Source organism: Nelumbo nucifera, chromosome 3 (assembly GCF_055504915.1).
Source record: "Nelumbo nucifera cultivar China Antique chromosome 3, China Antique-T2T, whole genome shotgun sequence".
In the NCBI taxonomy this organism is placed as follows: domain Eukaryota; kingdom Viridiplantae; phylum Streptophyta; class Magnoliopsida; order Proteales; family Nelumbonaceae; genus Nelumbo; species Nelumbo nucifera.
Window position 1 is genome coordinate 12,898,524 of NC_142651.1, and position 16,236 is coordinate 12,914,759.

A 16,236-nucleotide genomic window follows, 5' to 3' on the forward strand; every position below is an offset into this window, starting at 1 on the left:
CATATCAAAAATTGGGAAGTGCCCAAATCACTTTCCTAAATTAATTTTGCCTTTTACCTTCTTAAGGTAAAGTCTCCCTTCTTCTTGTAGAAGGAGAAACCCAAAATCCTAGCAAAAAAAGTCGGAAAAAAACTTCCCTACTTTACCGTGAAGAGCGTAAACGGATGCCCAAAAAGCAGAATTTACTTTTTCACTGTGGAAAAAAAAATCTAATTTAATTCCACCAAAATCTTGTCCTTTTTGGTAAAATTCTTTCTCCCACATGGGCCATGTGCCCCCCACCATACATTTGTTCCATAATTAGAACAACGAGGATATGTAATATGTTATTTGTTTTTACTAGGAACGATTAAATGTAACGCAGCCCACGGTACTATCATAATCATCTGTTTTGAAATACAAGGACTACTACAAGACGAACATTCACCGAACGGTGATCCCAAGTGGTGAATCCATACCTATTTTTATTTGATTAATTGAATAAATAAATAAAAAATAAAAATAAAGGCTATTTTGGGAAGACCGAATACGGTTGTTGGACTCGGACCAGTGGTCGTGTGAGCGTGAACTACCGCGACAGGTGTCAAACATAGAGCGAAGAAATAGGAGTAAATATAGACCGATGCGAAGATCCGAAAGGCCGAAAATAGACCCGGAAATAAAGAAAGAAAGAAAGAAGGAAGAGTCCATTTACTAACCTCTGAGTACATTTTTTTTTTCGTTTTCTGTCAAAGCGGTTGAACCATACGTGACTTTCCTTGTATTTATTTTATTTTTTTAATGGAGTAAATAAAAAAGGTTAAAATTTATTTTAAATTTTAATAAATATAAAATAAAATATAATTTTGAGTTGTACCCGCCAAGTACATGCTCCACCATTTAGTGCAGTTAGTTTATCCAGAGAAGGAACGATCGTCGTGCCCTAACCCGCTGAGAGGAGAGGAGAGATACATCCAACTTCCTCCCTTTCTGGCTTTTCCAGAAAAAAAACTGAGAAGCAAAAGAGATACAGAAAGCTTTCTTTTTTTTTTTTCGTTTCTCCTCTGTATCTGTATCTGCTCTCTGCTGTTTTCGTTCCCGTTAGGTTGTTACTACTCTTTTTCTTCTTCTTTTTTTGAATTCCAAGTCAGATAAAGAGAAAAAGAAACTTTCTGGTGGTCTCTATTTTCGGTTCGTGGTAGCTTATTAATTTCGTTGTCGTTCGTGGTTATTTTTCGTTGTTGTGTCATTGATAGAAGCAGGAAGGAGTAGAAGGGATAAACATGGGAGACAAAGCTGAAATTCTGGAGGCTGTGTTGAAGGAGGCTGTAGATTTGGTACTAGATCTAGACTGCGTGCCTATTCACTGTTTTGATTATGGCAAGTGTGGGTTGCTGATTCGTGTTTTCGCCCTGGATTGAACTTGTGATTGCAGGAAAACATACCGATTGAAGAGGTTTTTGAGAACTTGAGATGTAGCAAGGATGGTCTCACAACCGAGGCTGCGCAGGAGAGATTGGCTATTTTCGGACACAATAAGCTTGAGGAGAAAAAGGTTATCTACTACCTCTATTCTCCCCTTCTCCTCTTCTTACTCAACGTTCTACTTGTTTTTCACCGTAATTCAAGATGCTATCGGTTTCATCTTCTTCTTTCTTTTTGTTGTTCTGCTTCAGGAGAGTAAGGTCTTGAAGTTCTTAGGGTTTATGTGGAATCCCCTGTCATGGGTCATGGAAGCTGCTGCCATTATGGCTATTGCTCTTGCCAATGGAGGAGTGAGCATTAATTTTCTTGCTTTCCTTTTCATGGATTTTAGTTCTTATCATCGAGGATTCGTTCATTATTCTATATTGTCCCCTATCTTTTTCAGGGAAAGCCTCCTGACTGGCAGGATTTCGTGGGTATCATTACTCTACTTGTTATCAACTCCACCATCAGTTTCATTGAAGAAAACAACGCGGGTAATGCCGCTGCTGCTCTCATGGCTCGTCTTGCCCCCAAAGCCAAGGTCGTACTAGTGGCCGGAAGCAGTTTATTCCGTTGTTTCAGGATAACGTCATTATTTTTGTTCTTTCATGTTCGGCTGTGGGTGGTGGTTTCCCTTTATGTCTGAAATCCTTATTTATGTAGCGTTCAATGAACAATATTGCAGGTCCTCCGGGATGGAAGGTGGAGTGAGGAAGATGCTTCTATTCTTGTCCCAGGTGACATAATTAGTATTAAGCTAGGGGACATTATCCCTGCAGATGCTCGTCTCCTTGAAGGGGATCCGTTGAAAATCGACCAGGTGCTTCTGTAATTATTTTTGGTTTGTCTTCGTGATATTGAATTGATTGTATTGGGAACTCTTACATAAGCCATCCTTTGTTTCCTCAGTCTGCACTTACAGGGGAGTCTCTGCCTGTGACAAAAGGCCCAGGGGATGGTGTTTATTCTGGTTCAACATGTAAGCAAGGAGAGATAGAAGCGGTGGTTATTGCCACTGGTGTGCATACCTTCTTTGGAAAGGCTGCTCACCTTGTGGACACCACAAACCAAGTGGGTCACTTCCAAAAGGTAAGAAAGTGCAACCTTCTTCATCTGTGCTTCTTCCTGGTTGCTGATTTTAATTCTTGTTGGGTACATTGTAGGTCTTGACTGCAATTGGAAACTTCTGTATATGCTCCATTGCTGTTGGAATGATAGTAGAAATTATTGTCATGTATCCAATTCAAGACAGGAAATATCGTCCTGGAATTGACAATCTTCTGGTGCTTCTTATTGGAGGGATTCCTATTGCTATGCCCACCGTCCTATCAGTAACAATGGCAATCGGTTCTCACCGCTTATCCCAGCAGGTTGATCAATGACTACTTACTAGTGATATAACCATTTTAATTGGTTATTTCTGGTTGATAATGCTGAATACATGTACAATTATGTTATCATCTACAGGGAGCTATCACTAAGAGAATGACAGCAATAGAAGAAATGGCAGGCATGGATGTTCTTTGCAGTGATAAGACTGGAACTCTTACTTTGAACAAGCTAACAGTTGACAAGAATCTGATTGAGGTAGTAAGGGGTTGATTTAAGGATGCATGTCTAATTGAGAGCATACTTCATATCCATTTTCTAATCCTTCCCTTTGTCTTATTTACTCAGGTCTTCACGAAAGGAGTTCATGCTGATACTGTTGTGCTGATGGCAGCCCGAGCTTCACGAATTGAAAACCAGGATGCAATAGACACTGCTATAGTTGGGATGCTGGCTGACCCCAAGGAAGTAAGTTTGATTTATCATAGTGAGTTTACTTTTAGATATTAAAGTATATTGTTGTTTCTATTTGGTATATATATTTTTAATTTTTATCATGTTTACCACTGAAAGGCACGGGCTGGCATTCAAGAGGTTCACTTTCTGCCATTCAACCCAACTGATAAACGAACTGCTCTCACTTATATTGACAGTGAAGGCAAAATGCATAGAGTCAGCAAAGGTGCACCAGAGCAGGTATGTCCATCTTCACTCGTGTGTATTTTCATAGTTATTAGTTTATTGGTTGTTTATCCACATTCCTACCTGTGATGTGGTTTTCAGATTCTGAATCTTGTACACAATAAGTCAGAAATAGAGCGTAGAGTCCATGCTGTGATTGATAAATTTGCAGAACGAGGATTACGATCTCTTGCAGTGGCATACCAGGTGATAGATTAATTTATTTCCTGCTTTGCTGATCCTACTGTCCTATGGTGTTTATAACTCATTTTTTTCCTGTGTTTATTTGGCGGATTATTTTCTGATCTACAGGAAGTCCCGGATGGCAGGAAAGAGAGCTCAGGAGGTCCATGGCAGTTCATCGGTCTCTTGCCACTTTTTGACCCACCCCGACATGACAGCGCAGAGACAATAAGGAGGGCTCTTAACCTTGGAGTAAATGTTAAAATGATTACAGGTGGGTTTCTATCTTCTGATGCATGCATTTACCGTCTCATGTTTGGGAAGGCCTTTTTGATTGCCAAAATTAAGTTGGCTAGTTAAGTACATATTTTGTAAATAGAATATTGGCAAACACCCCCTAAGTTTTTTATGTTACGAACTTACAAGTTACAACTAGGAATCACTTGTAGGATTTTGCTAGCATCAGATGACCAAAAGAGTTTCAATGACAAAATTTAGATATTCTTTTGTCCCTCAAACCAACAACATAATCATAACCAATTTAGACCCTTTAAAGACTGAAAATGAAGAGTTTGAGTGCTATAGAAACTTCCCCAATGAGTAAATAATTCAACTAGTGAAAGATGTCTCAAGACTCCAAACCTCATGAAGGACTCCGAATTAAAGTAAAGAATAATTGCAAAATACCCTTGTTGCCAATAAGGTACAAACAGGAAAACCAGAAAGTAAATAACAACTAAATACCTTTTATTGTTGTTGACATTCTCTATCAATTCTTACACTGACTAAGGCTGATATTACAAAGGGCAGACCATCAAAAATGGTATAAGGGAAACCTTAGGTGTTTGGTCTTAATGGATCCAAAGGAAGAAATGACACTGCCAGTGTAAACTTGAGCATCTTGCTGAATAAGGGTTTGAGATGCTATTTCTACTAGGAAAAAAGAAAGTCTTATGCTTTCTTTTCTTACATAAGGAAATGGAGATTTGTCTGATCACTGAAATTGGGAGGGGAAAAGTTGGGTGCTGGAGATGAGGGTCTGGATCTTCAATCTCACCTCTTCATGTAGCACATTTAGTGGTCCCTTGTGGGCCCCATGCCAAATTTCTCAAGTTATGTTGATTTCTATTTCTTGTGTCTTTCCTTTTAATACATGCTGTTCTCTATTAATTGAAACATGACATCTTGGAAAGTATAAAAGGGATTGGATTTCTGGCTGATTTTTTTTTTGATAGGTAACAGAAATATTTCATTATATAGACAATAATATACAGGATTTCTGGCTGATAATAGAAAAAGTTTCATAATTGTTAATTTTTTATCACACATTTGCAAAAAGAAAGTGCACCCTTTGGTACATAGCTTTATTTTAACTATAACTCTATAATTTAATATTCACTTTTAAGAAAAAAATGTAATCATGAGTTAGCTTATTATTTGCATTAGCCTTTAAAATGGTTGTGTATGCCACTAATCATGGGGTTGCTTGATTGAATTTATATCATTTACTATTAAAAATGTAAAAGAAAACCGTATTTGGTTGCAATTTTATATTACAAATCATGCATTTTTTCATTAAATATTAATTATTGTACAGTTTTAATTCCAATATGGTTATTGCACAGTTTTAATTCCAATATGGTTGCATATATCTAGCTCAAGGTGAATAAAAAATCAGAGCTGGTTAATTCTGCTAGCTGTAAATTTTCCCTGCCTTGGCAAGTGCAATTTAATTGAACCATTTTTGATGACTTGATTGATGCCTGTCCCTAGCCCAAATGTTCTGGATTGTTTTTTTTTTTTTTTTTTTGAATATCTTATATCATTCTCTTTTCTTTGTGCCATCTGAAATTGATCTTCTTTGTCATTTCTTGTATTTCAATTTCTAATGGATCCCTCAAAAGAAAGCACACACTGTTTTTATTTAATTAAGTTGGCTTTAAACTGTTAGCATGATTCTATTGCTTATTCCTTTTATTTTAATCAGGTGATCAATTGGCAATAGGAAAGGAAACAGGACGACGCCTGGGAATGGGCACCAATATGTACCCATCATCTGCTTTGTTGGGCCAGAACAAGGATGAGTCGATTGCTGCTTTGCCAGTTGATGAATTGATAGAGAAAGCTGATGGTTTTGCTGGTGTTTTTCCTGGTAGAGAAACGGGATTGTTAGATATGGTTGAGTACTTAATATATTCTCTCCGTGGTTATTTATCTTGATGGATTTGCTATTTCTTTGGTTCAGAGCACAAATATGAAATTGTAAAACGTTTGCAAGCAAGGAAACATATATGTGGAATGACTGGGGATGGAGTAAATGATGCACCTGCTCTTAAGAAGGCTGACATCGGGATAGCTGTAGCAGATGCCACTGATGCGGCTCGTAGTGCTTCTGATATTGTCCTGACAGAACCTGGACTTAGTGTAATCATCAGTGCAGTATTGACTAGTCGAGCAATCTTCCAGAGGATGAAAAACTATACGGTAATGCAGTTTAAGTCGTCAATGAAACCAACTTCCACAGAGGTTTAATTATTTTCCTTTTTTGATAAGTAACAGAATTTCATTTCCATTTTTATCAATAAAAGATCAGTTCTTGTTTAGTATATGAGCTCTTCTTGATGTTGCCCTTGCTTTCTTTTTTCTTCTTTGCAGATTTACGCAGTTTCTATAACTATTCGTATTGTGGTAGGTCATCAGAAAGTTGATTTTGGGGTTTCTTTCATGTAAATGACCTTTACAGACTATTCTTGCACTTTTTTTAATGACCCAATTTCTATTTACTTTCCCTTTTGACAGCTTGGTTTCATGTTACTGGCCCTTATCTGGAGGTTTGACTTCCCACCCTTCATGGTGCTCATCATTGCTATCCTCAATGATGGTTCGTCTCTCTCTCTCTCTCTCTCACACACACACACACACACACAGAAATACACAAACCCCACAATTCTCATCACCAGGCAAAGTAACCAAAAACTAAATAAAAAAAAAACTCAAAAGGAACAGTTGCATCCTTTTCTGTTATATTATTAAGTGGATCTATATAATTCTTCATGGTCTCCATAATTATGTTGAACTTGATAGCTGTTTGTTGTTGCTAATGAATTTCAGGTACCATAATGACCATATCGAAGGATAGGGTAAAACCATCTCCTTTGCCAGATAGCTGGAAGCTGGCTGAGATTTTTGCAACTGGCATAATTCTTGGTAGTTACTTGGCGATGATGACAGTTATTTTCTTTTGGGCAGCATACAAAACAGACTTCTTCCCGGTATGCAGATCTGATCTCTGGATAGATCGATAGAAAAGGAAAGAAATGCAGCCAAGTCAATTTTGTTTAGTGGCATGCATATTATATGAAAATATTTTTCTAGACATTGGTTGCTGTTTATATATTGTATTTCTCTTCAAATATCATGGCACATTCAATAAAGTTTGCTTTGCACAAGAGGAGACATTAAATCAACATTCTAGATTCAATAATAATATTATTATCATTTTGTAGATAAAATGTAACACAAATGATTAATATTTAGTATTGGCCCTGTGCACACAGACGCATATTATGCTGTTAAATCGCCTTTGTTGTTGGAGTTAATATGTTCCTTGGTTGATTTGCCAGAAACATTTTGGGGTTTCAACCCTCCAAAAAGAAGCTCATGATGATTTCAGAAAGCTTGCCTCAGCCATATATCTACAAGTGAGCACCATCAGTCAGGCCCTCATATTTGTGACACGATCTCGGAGTTGGTCTTTTGTGGAACGCCCTGGTTTGTTGCTTGTTGTGGCCTTCGTGGTTGCTCAACTGGTTGGTGAACATATTCCTTTGTTTGCAGGCTGTTGATGATTTCCTTCGTTGGAATTCCCTTACTTTTAATTTGTTATTGCAGATAGCAACACTGATTGCAGTCTATGCCAATTGGGGGTTTGCTGCAATTGAAGGGATTGGATGGGGTTGGGCTGGTATTGTTTGGCTTTACAATATCATTGTCTACATCCCACTTGATGTCATAAAGTTCATCATCAGATATGCTCTGAGCGGGAGGGCTTGGGATCTCGTTATTGAACAGAGGGTATGGACAGTGATGTATCACTCTACTGGTGAGAGTAATTTAACCATATGATATGATCTCCTTACTTTGTTGGTCGAACTTCTCTGTATTGCAGATTGCCTTCACGAGACAGAAGGATTTTGGGAAGGAAGCACGTGAGCTTAAGTGGGCACATGCTCAGAGGACTCTTCATGGGCTACAGCCACCTGACACAAAGATGTTCAGTGAACGCACCACTTTTACAGAACTCAATCAGATGGCTGAAGAGGCTAAAAGGAGAGCTGAGATTGCAAGGTAAGCATGATTTTTAAAACTGTTTTTTGGTGGAGTGATTTATCTTTTTCCTTTTTCCTTTTTCCTTTTTCCTTTTTCCTTTTTCCTTCCCATTTCCTTTCCATTTCTATTTGTCTATGCGGGGGTGGGGCAGTTGGCTTGGGATAATGGGGATGGTTTATGGGACCAGAAGCACACTGATTTATTTAACTTATCTTGACTCAATTGCAGACTAAGAGAACTCCACACATTGAAAGGTCACGTGGAATCAGTGGTTAGATTAAAGGGCCTCGACATAGACACAATCCAGCAAGCATACACTGTCTGAGGTCAACTGCATGGCTCCCGTACTTTATATATAATTATATATATACTTATAGTAGTGCTTCTAGAGTAAAAGATGTAATCAATCCTCCGCCATTCCCCGCATCCTCATAATATCATCACCCTAGAGAGAACTTTCTGTTATTGTGCCTGAGCATTATGCGTTAATTTAGGAAGTGTGAATGTGTTAGTTGGTCCCCGTTTTTCTTATTTTCTTGTTCTTCACGTTTCCCTGCCCTTCCTGCTCCATAATGGGAGAAAGAAAGTGCCCAAGGGGATAGGTATGTCTTGGCATTTTTATGTCTATATGAGCAAGCTCTTCTTTATTTTTGGCATTCTACTAGTTGTCTGTTACTCTTGTGCTACCTCCCTCCTGAGTCGTTCATTCATTTCTAAGGCATGCTGATTGTAATTTACTTATTTATGGATGACCATTGAGGCATTGACAGCAGACACGGGGGACAACTATTCTTCTAAATTAGGCAATAATCTTAGTTTTACTTTTGCATTGATCTAGAATGTAGTCTTCTATGCTAGAGCACCCATGCGTATTTGTTGTATCAGCGAAAGTATGTATCATTTTTGGAACTCAACCAAGATTGGCTGCACTGCACTGCTGGGAACAAAAGTGGTTCAACCAAAAATAAGATATAATAAGATATTTTTTAGATTTACAATGATATTACAGGGTCTTTGCTTCACAAATTTTAGGCAGCATTTGATGTGGTTGGTTCAGGCCTTGTTCTTACCTTTTAGGCCCTGTTCATTTTTCGGTAAGTCACTTGCCCGGGAAACATTTACCTGTGTAAGTAAATTTATCCATGCTCTTTTATTTCTTAGGTAAATAATATAATGACCATTTTAGCCATAAAAATTTCATTATCAAAAGGGGCATTTTTTGGCCTATCTGAGTGTTGGTAACTTTCATCCCGATGAGAAAGTTAATTTATTCATCTAGGAGATGGGTATCACTTACCAAGTTATTAGGAAAATAAATTCTCTGGTACCAACATAAACTTAAAAAAAAGAACATGTATGGTTGTATGGTTACCAAGGATCAATGGGTGTTGGTCTGGTTTAGACTGTGTTGGGACCGACCTGGATTTGGAGGCATGACATTTCTTACTGTAAAGGCCTGTTTGATTTGTGGGAATAGGGGTCTGGAATCAGAATTGGAATGGGCTATTTTGATTCCCAATCCTAGTGGAATGTCATTCTTTTGAGGGAATGGTCATTCCCTCTGCCCTTGGTAGTGAAATTTCATTTCAGTTTATTCCAATTCCAATTGCCATTCCCATTTTTGTTTGAACCAAACAGTGAACAGATCATGGGAGTAGACTATTTTGTTTCTGATTGAGGGATTTTAATTCCATTTCAGATTTGGATTGAATGTGAACCAAATGGGCCGTAAATTTAGCTGGTGTAAATCACCTGATTCCATCCCATTCGATTCTTGCCGTAAACGGAAACTTTTGTCCTAATCCATCGTGGGATTTCTGTGCTGCGGCTGCTGGATTCAATATTGTCAAGGTGCGTTTGGTTGTCAAGAAATGGATGGGAAGTATCTTCGGGAATATTCAATATCATAGGTGTTTGTATCAAAGGAAAATCTGGGAAAGGAAGAGAAAGATGAGGGATGCGGGTTCTTAAAATTCAATATGTGGGGCCACACTGGAATGGTGAGACCCCGTTTAGAAAAGGAAACAAAGTCAAGTTGTGAGAAAATATTGTCGAGAGTGATTGTATCAGATACCGTCTTCTTCCTACCTGCTGTTCAGCGTTAACATCTCCGGCACCATCTCCAGCGTTTTCTTTCAAAGGTAAGCTTAGATCCAGCATTCTCATGATTTTTGTTCATTTTTTGTCTTGTTTCGTTGAATGAGCTCCCCTCCAAGTCTTACCGCTGTCTTCCTCCATCATTGGTCGTCCTAACCAATTTCCATTGATAGAACATGTTTGATCTATTCTTCAAGGGATGGTTCATTTTAGCGTTGGAATTATATCGCTGTCACCATCTATTGATCCATTCCCATTTGTTAAATGAAATATGAATGATGTCATTCTTGATTTCAAGAAATAAATTCATTTCCATTTTCTTCTTTCTCAACTGTATTGAGTACATTTCAAGTGATGATTGATGAAGGTGTGACTTGTGAGTTCAATTCCATTTCCATTTTTTTTGGACTTATTAAAATTTTTACGTTAATTTATTGAACTAAGATGATTTTGTAGGAAAAAAATAATAATAAGAATTAAAATAACCATGCAAACCTACGTGCCTGTATTTTGAGATAGGCATATAGATGGATAGTTCTCTCAGATCAAGTCAAACTCAATGATTTGGGAAGGATTTATTAGCAATTTAATTTTCTTTACTTGTATAAAAAATACAGCAAAAAGAGTCCAAAGTTCTTATCCAGTGTTTCTCAAAAAACGAACAGATGAAAATGAATTTTGGTCATACTGTTTCTTGGGAAATAAACACTGAATGCAAAACTAGGAAAAATATAGATCATTTTGTGATTTTTCTCTCCGTTGGCAAGGGGTCTATCCAATAAAGTTTGGTGAAAAAAAATCTTGGGTGACTCATTTCAAGGTTTCTTTTGGTGAAGTGATTGACGTATGGTACACTTCATTTAACCATTTGAGGTTGGTGAATGAAAATAGGAGTGGCAGTTACTGGGAAAAACCATGGCATTTTGGGAGCTTCCTGCGCATGACATGTGGAAGCTTCCAAACTTACAATCAGCCAAAGTTTTGCAGCAGCAGCAACTGACCTAAACGAGATCACATCTCCGCCCCACAATGCCCCACTGCACATTCCTGCTGTGTATTGAGAACATTTCCTGATGATAGTACCAGGAAGATGTTTCCAATACACAGCAGGAATGTACTGTGGGGCGGAGATGTGAATTCGACCAAAACCAAACATGACCATTAGCCAATTTGAATTGACGAGTTACATGTTTGCATAAAATGGGTCTGGTTTGAATTGGGTTGGTACTCAACCTGTACACTGTACTCAAAGAATTCAAGAAAGGAGCCACGCTACCCAGTGAGCACACAAATTTACTTGTTGTATGCCTTTGAAATACATGATGTAAGATAGATTTTGTAAGAACTTGTGTGCTAAAGAGTTTACACTTTTCTTGAAAAATTTAATTACAAGGCTCAGTTTGAAAAGAGTACAAATGTAAATATGTATAATATAAATACAAACAAAATAATACAAAATACAAAATCTTACACTCTACATATTTGCATTTGTATTCCTTCCAAACATAATCAAACTGATCCCTGAATTAGTTCATAAAAAAAAAAAAAAACTGATCCTGAATTACGTTCCAAGTCCCGGATCTTTAAAACCATTGTAATTATAATTCAATGAGTAACGAGTTTATTACTTTACTTTCAGTCTGGTTCTGATGATATTGGATTTTGTCATCGATTGATTAAAAAAATTTTAAGTGGTTTGGCCCTAGGTTCTTTTATTTATTATTATTTATTAATAATACATTATATATATGATTAATATAAAATTTTAGGTTTTTCTATTGTACTATACAAATTGCAGCTATGGGCCTTTCATTCTTTCATTTATTTTTTCTTTCATATTTCTCTTTACAACATACTAATGTGAGATCGTGCGCTATGTGTGAATAAATATTAAGGAATTTGGACTAACTTTTATATACTGTACATAATCAATCGCAAGTATCCCATTTATTTGGTATAGAGAAATATGGTAAAGGAAGAATTCAGATTTATTCCTCAGAGTGCACTCATCCAACCAACTCAAAGCACTTGCAACTGCACTTTGGGAACATCTCCCATACAGTTAAAATCTGTATATGTATGTTTTCATTCACGGAGAGATGTTATCAATGCACGGCTGTAACATGTTATGAGGTTGGTGTGAGAAGTGAATCCGAATTCATAAAGTAATTGCCTCTTCATGGCCACGTCAAAACCCTGATCCCTCATCGGCGGGAGATAAACAAAGAAACAATAACCACCATTTTTTGCACGTAGATGAGGAAAACATAATATTTCTGTCTTTATAAGTAACTAGCGGAGGAGCCCTGTGTTGCGGGGCTTGCAAAAAGGTAAATTATTATTTTTTTTTACTTATAAGTGTGCTTAACCAAACAAATAAAACTAAACATAAAAATAACAAACTAAACCAATTTGAAGCCCATCATATTAACGGTAATCAACTAACCACTTCCAAAAAAGAAAAAAATCATGCCAATGATATTTTTTATGGGTAATCATTGGTTAAATAATTTAGTAAAATAAGTAGATAAATAAATAAAAGTTTATTTATTATTGGGATGGGATTGTTACTGTCTATCTCAAACCAAACCCAATCCATGACAATCCTAAATATTGGGCTGAGAGAGAGAGAGAGAAGCTCATTTATTATTGGGATGGGATAGGTATAGGCTATCCCAACAAGACATGTTCATTGGTCGAGTAGCCCGACGACCCGACCCAACCTGGCCTGACCCACTCTTGGTCAGGCTTGGACAACAATTTAGGTCCACGAGCTCGAATCGGGCCAAAAACACAAGCTCGGCTTTTTTTGGGCTAAGCTCGGGCTTTCTCGAAAGAACTCGGCCCAAGCCTGAGCTTGAAAAGAAAATATTTTTATTTAATAAAAATATATTTTATATAACAAAACTATATTTTAAGTCAATTTAATATAAATAAATCAATTTTATTGTTAAATAAAGAATAAAATTCTTTTTTTTTCTTAATTTCCTGGTTGGGCTTTATGCTTTATATGAGGATCAGGCTCGAGCTTGGGCCTAAATATGTTCTATTGGTATAAAGGCAAAGCTTGGCACGAATTGCCTATGAACAACTCTAATCCCAATCCAGACCTAACTTGTTGACAACCTTAAATATTAGGCTTGGGGAGAGAGAAAGAGAAATAATTTGTTAGTAAAATAAATTATTAATTAATTAAATAATTTAGTAAAATAAATAAATAAAAATCAATGAATTATAATTTGCTTAGCTTTGTAAAATAAATAAATGAATAATATAATATAATAAATGTTCATTTATACTAGTCCAAGCTATCTAGAATCAAGTCCGACCCATTGACAACCCTAAATAGTGGGCTTGGGTTGAATTAAATAAATAAAGTTTTATGAATAAAATTTATTAAAATAAATAAATAAATAATTTAATTTAACAAAATAAATAAATAAGTTTCATGGACTGGTGTATGCTATCTAGAACCCAAACCCGACACGTTGACAAACCTAAATATCAGGCTCGGGGAGGGAGAGAGAGATTGCTAATAAAATTTATGAACTTAATAAAGATGATTTTAACGAATATTTATTAATAACATTATTATACATAGATGTTTAGCTACAAATATGAAAGAGTGAGAAGACAAAGAATGTTATCATTACTTCTATTGGAAGGCAGTTATCGTTACTTTTGTTTTAACGGGTGTCTTGTAAATAAGATGATATGATATTTTGCATTTATTGATGCATGTGTTAAGGTAGAGAGAGAGAGATACTTAGTGTGGAGCAGATCATGATATCGTCTCTGAGGAGCTCGCATCCTCTGCAATCAGGATGCAGAAAACTTTCTGCATAACAAATAGAAAATTGCCATGTTAACTTTTGAAATTCTAACTTAACGGAGTCCATACTTAAAGGGAGTCTGGACTCTATAAACATTTGAATTTTATTACCCGCTCTTCACACTCCCCTCATCATTTTCTCTCCCCTGGCTCTCCGGTTCTTCTCTCTCCCTCCTCCACTATTTCTTCTTCCACCGGTTGTTGCCATTGAATTGAATCAGGCACAACATTAACTCTCTCTCTCTCTCTCCTCTTTTTTTCCTCTCTTTTCACGCCACAACGAATCGATTAGAAGGCACTTAGTTTATTGACAATATATGATCAAACTAAGCAATAGGTTTTATAGCACCACAAAACTTGCCCTTATTCAATGGAGAGATACCTCGGAATCCACAAGGCTCAACAACTTTTGGCTGGAGCTGAAGGAGAGTCTTTCTCAACACAATTTGATTTGTCTAGACTAGGATTCTCGGGATTATTTATCATTTTCAGAGCTACTTTTAGAGTGGAAACTGTCAGCAAAGGATAGGAAATATTTGTCTTTGGGGACCAACATCCATGTGCAGTCTTCACACTTCATCCCTCCAAACTTTTAACAAGTGGAAAAGAATCCCCCTTTGACAAATGGCCTTAGAATGGATAGACTTGAATGATATTTGATTCAGCTGAATTTGTTGATCTATTTGAAGATTGTTTTTCTTTGTCTTCAGATATTACTGTTAATAATATGGACTCATATGGTTTGCTTTATTTCATTGAGAACCTTTCTTGGGCAATTGAGGCATTCACATTTGGTGAGGCCCATAGGGTTATTGTTGCCCAAGGAAGTGATCTTTCTGCTATTATGTTTAATTAGTTATTAATTTTTTAATTTTTCTTTTGAATCGATTCTCTCCTCTCCTCTTCTTCATTGACCCGTTTTCATGGGATCAGTTGCAACTCCAGAGTTCAAAAAGAAGGGATGAAGCATCAGAAAAGAATAGATAAAGAGATGAAGGGAATGGTGGTTTCAGTGGTTCAGGCTGCAAAAAATTTCTGTGAGAGAGCTGCTGGAGAAAGAAATAGCAGGGAGAAACATGTGTGGAAAAACAGCTGCCGACGGTTGCAGTGGTTCGGGGCTTTTGGGTGGTGATTGTTCGGTTGGAGAATAACGAAGCAAGGGGAAGAGAGAGGGAGAGAAGCGCAAGAGAAAAGAAAGACATATAGGAGAAAGGTGGGTTAATAAGATTCAATTTCTTTTGAGTCCAGACTTCCATCACAGTTGCTGACGTGGCCATTTGTTATTTGTAGGTGCAAAATTTATTCTGCATCCTAGGCCCTGTTTGGCAATGTTCCCACCTGTTCTTATTTTTTTAGAAATTTCTGTGTTAGAACAAGAATTTTATTTCTTGTTCATCAAGAGTAATAGAGGCGTTAGGTAAAATGTTTTACGAGATGTATTTTTATTCTACAGAAATAGAAATGGCGTTCGGATAACGAATTCAAATGAAAAGAAACCCACTCAATCGACATAATAGAAACCTCGCATCTCAAGATATCTAACAAAGTAAAAAAAATAATATGAACAAACAAATTCAGATGATGGAAACTCGACATCTGTTAGAGATGATTGTTGTCAGAGATTAGTTTGGGTGAATCTAGCTAGAGCAATGACGAACAAACTAGGTAAAACGAGAAGGAACACACCTACTTGTTCACATGAATCTAGCCGAAAATGTTGCCGGAGCTTTGTACTGTTCACTTGCCGTCCGGTTGTTGACGCAACAGGAGCCAAGGGAGTTCCTCAATTCCCTCCTTTGAGATGTGTGGCGACAATGAGGTAGTGTCAAATGAATGAAAGGTGGTTGTTTCTATCATTTCGCATGAAATACTAAACATACCCCTTATTTCACGTGGGAATCGATGTCACATATTCGTTAATAAGCATTAACTTTGTGAGAACTGCACGTTCTTTGAAAGTGTTGATTTATCACTCTCAAAGAATATGTTCTTTGGGTGTTGTTCTCATGCGAGAATAACTTGTTTCTTTCATTTTTTATGAGGGTGTTTGGTTCTGTTTACGTTTATGAATGGCCGTTTATTTGTGTTTTTTCACTTTAAATATTTATTTATATTTTTTTACTTTAAACATTTATTGTTTTTGTTGTTTGGTTGGGCTTTACTTTAAACGTTTTTTATTCTCCACCACAGATTAATACCCATTAAAGTGTGACACATCAGCATTTGGTTTCAAGAAACGTTAGGGGAAACAAGAATTTGGCATTTCTCCAAATGCCCCATGCACAAAAATCAAAGCATTCCCTATCCATAAATATCTACGGAACCAAACACATACTATG

The 16,236-nt window shown here is 36.8% G+C and overlaps 1 protein-coding gene across 2 annotated transcripts; it reads left to right on the forward strand.

Annotated features, from left to right (window-relative positions):
- Nucleotides 1-858: 858 nt before the first annotated feature.
- LOC104596580 (ATPase 11, plasma membrane-type) lies at nucleotides 859-8,624 on the forward strand. 2 transcript variants are annotated; one of them, XM_088901674.1, is made up of 22 exons: nucleotides 859-1,084; nucleotides 1,236-1,316; nucleotides 1,415-1,534; nucleotides 1,656-1,754; nucleotides 1,850-1,987; nucleotides 2,132-2,266; nucleotides 2,356-2,535; nucleotides 2,610-2,816; nucleotides 2,914-3,033; nucleotides 3,124-3,243; nucleotides 3,349-3,471; nucleotides 3,559-3,663; nucleotides 3,769-3,913; nucleotides 5,627-5,791; nucleotides 5,885-6,165; nucleotides 6,295-6,327; nucleotides 6,439-6,520; nucleotides 6,751-6,911; nucleotides 7,263-7,448; nucleotides 7,531-7,713; nucleotides 7,808-7,986; nucleotides 8,197-8,624. In XM_088901674.1, the coding sequence occupies exons 2-22, from the start codon at nucleotides 1,263-1,265 to the stop codon at nucleotides 8,291-8,293; spliced, it is 2,913 nt and encodes a 970-aa protein (XP_088757800.1). In that variant the 5' UTR covers nucleotides 859-1,084; nucleotides 1,236-1,262; the 3' UTR covers nucleotides 8,294-8,624. The 2 variants fall into 2 exon arrangements, with proteins under 2 accessions (XP_088757800.1, XP_088757801.1); XM_088901675.1 differs by having other exon boundaries at nucleotides 5,885-6,123.
- Nucleotides 8,625-16,236: the final 7,612 nt, after the last annotated feature.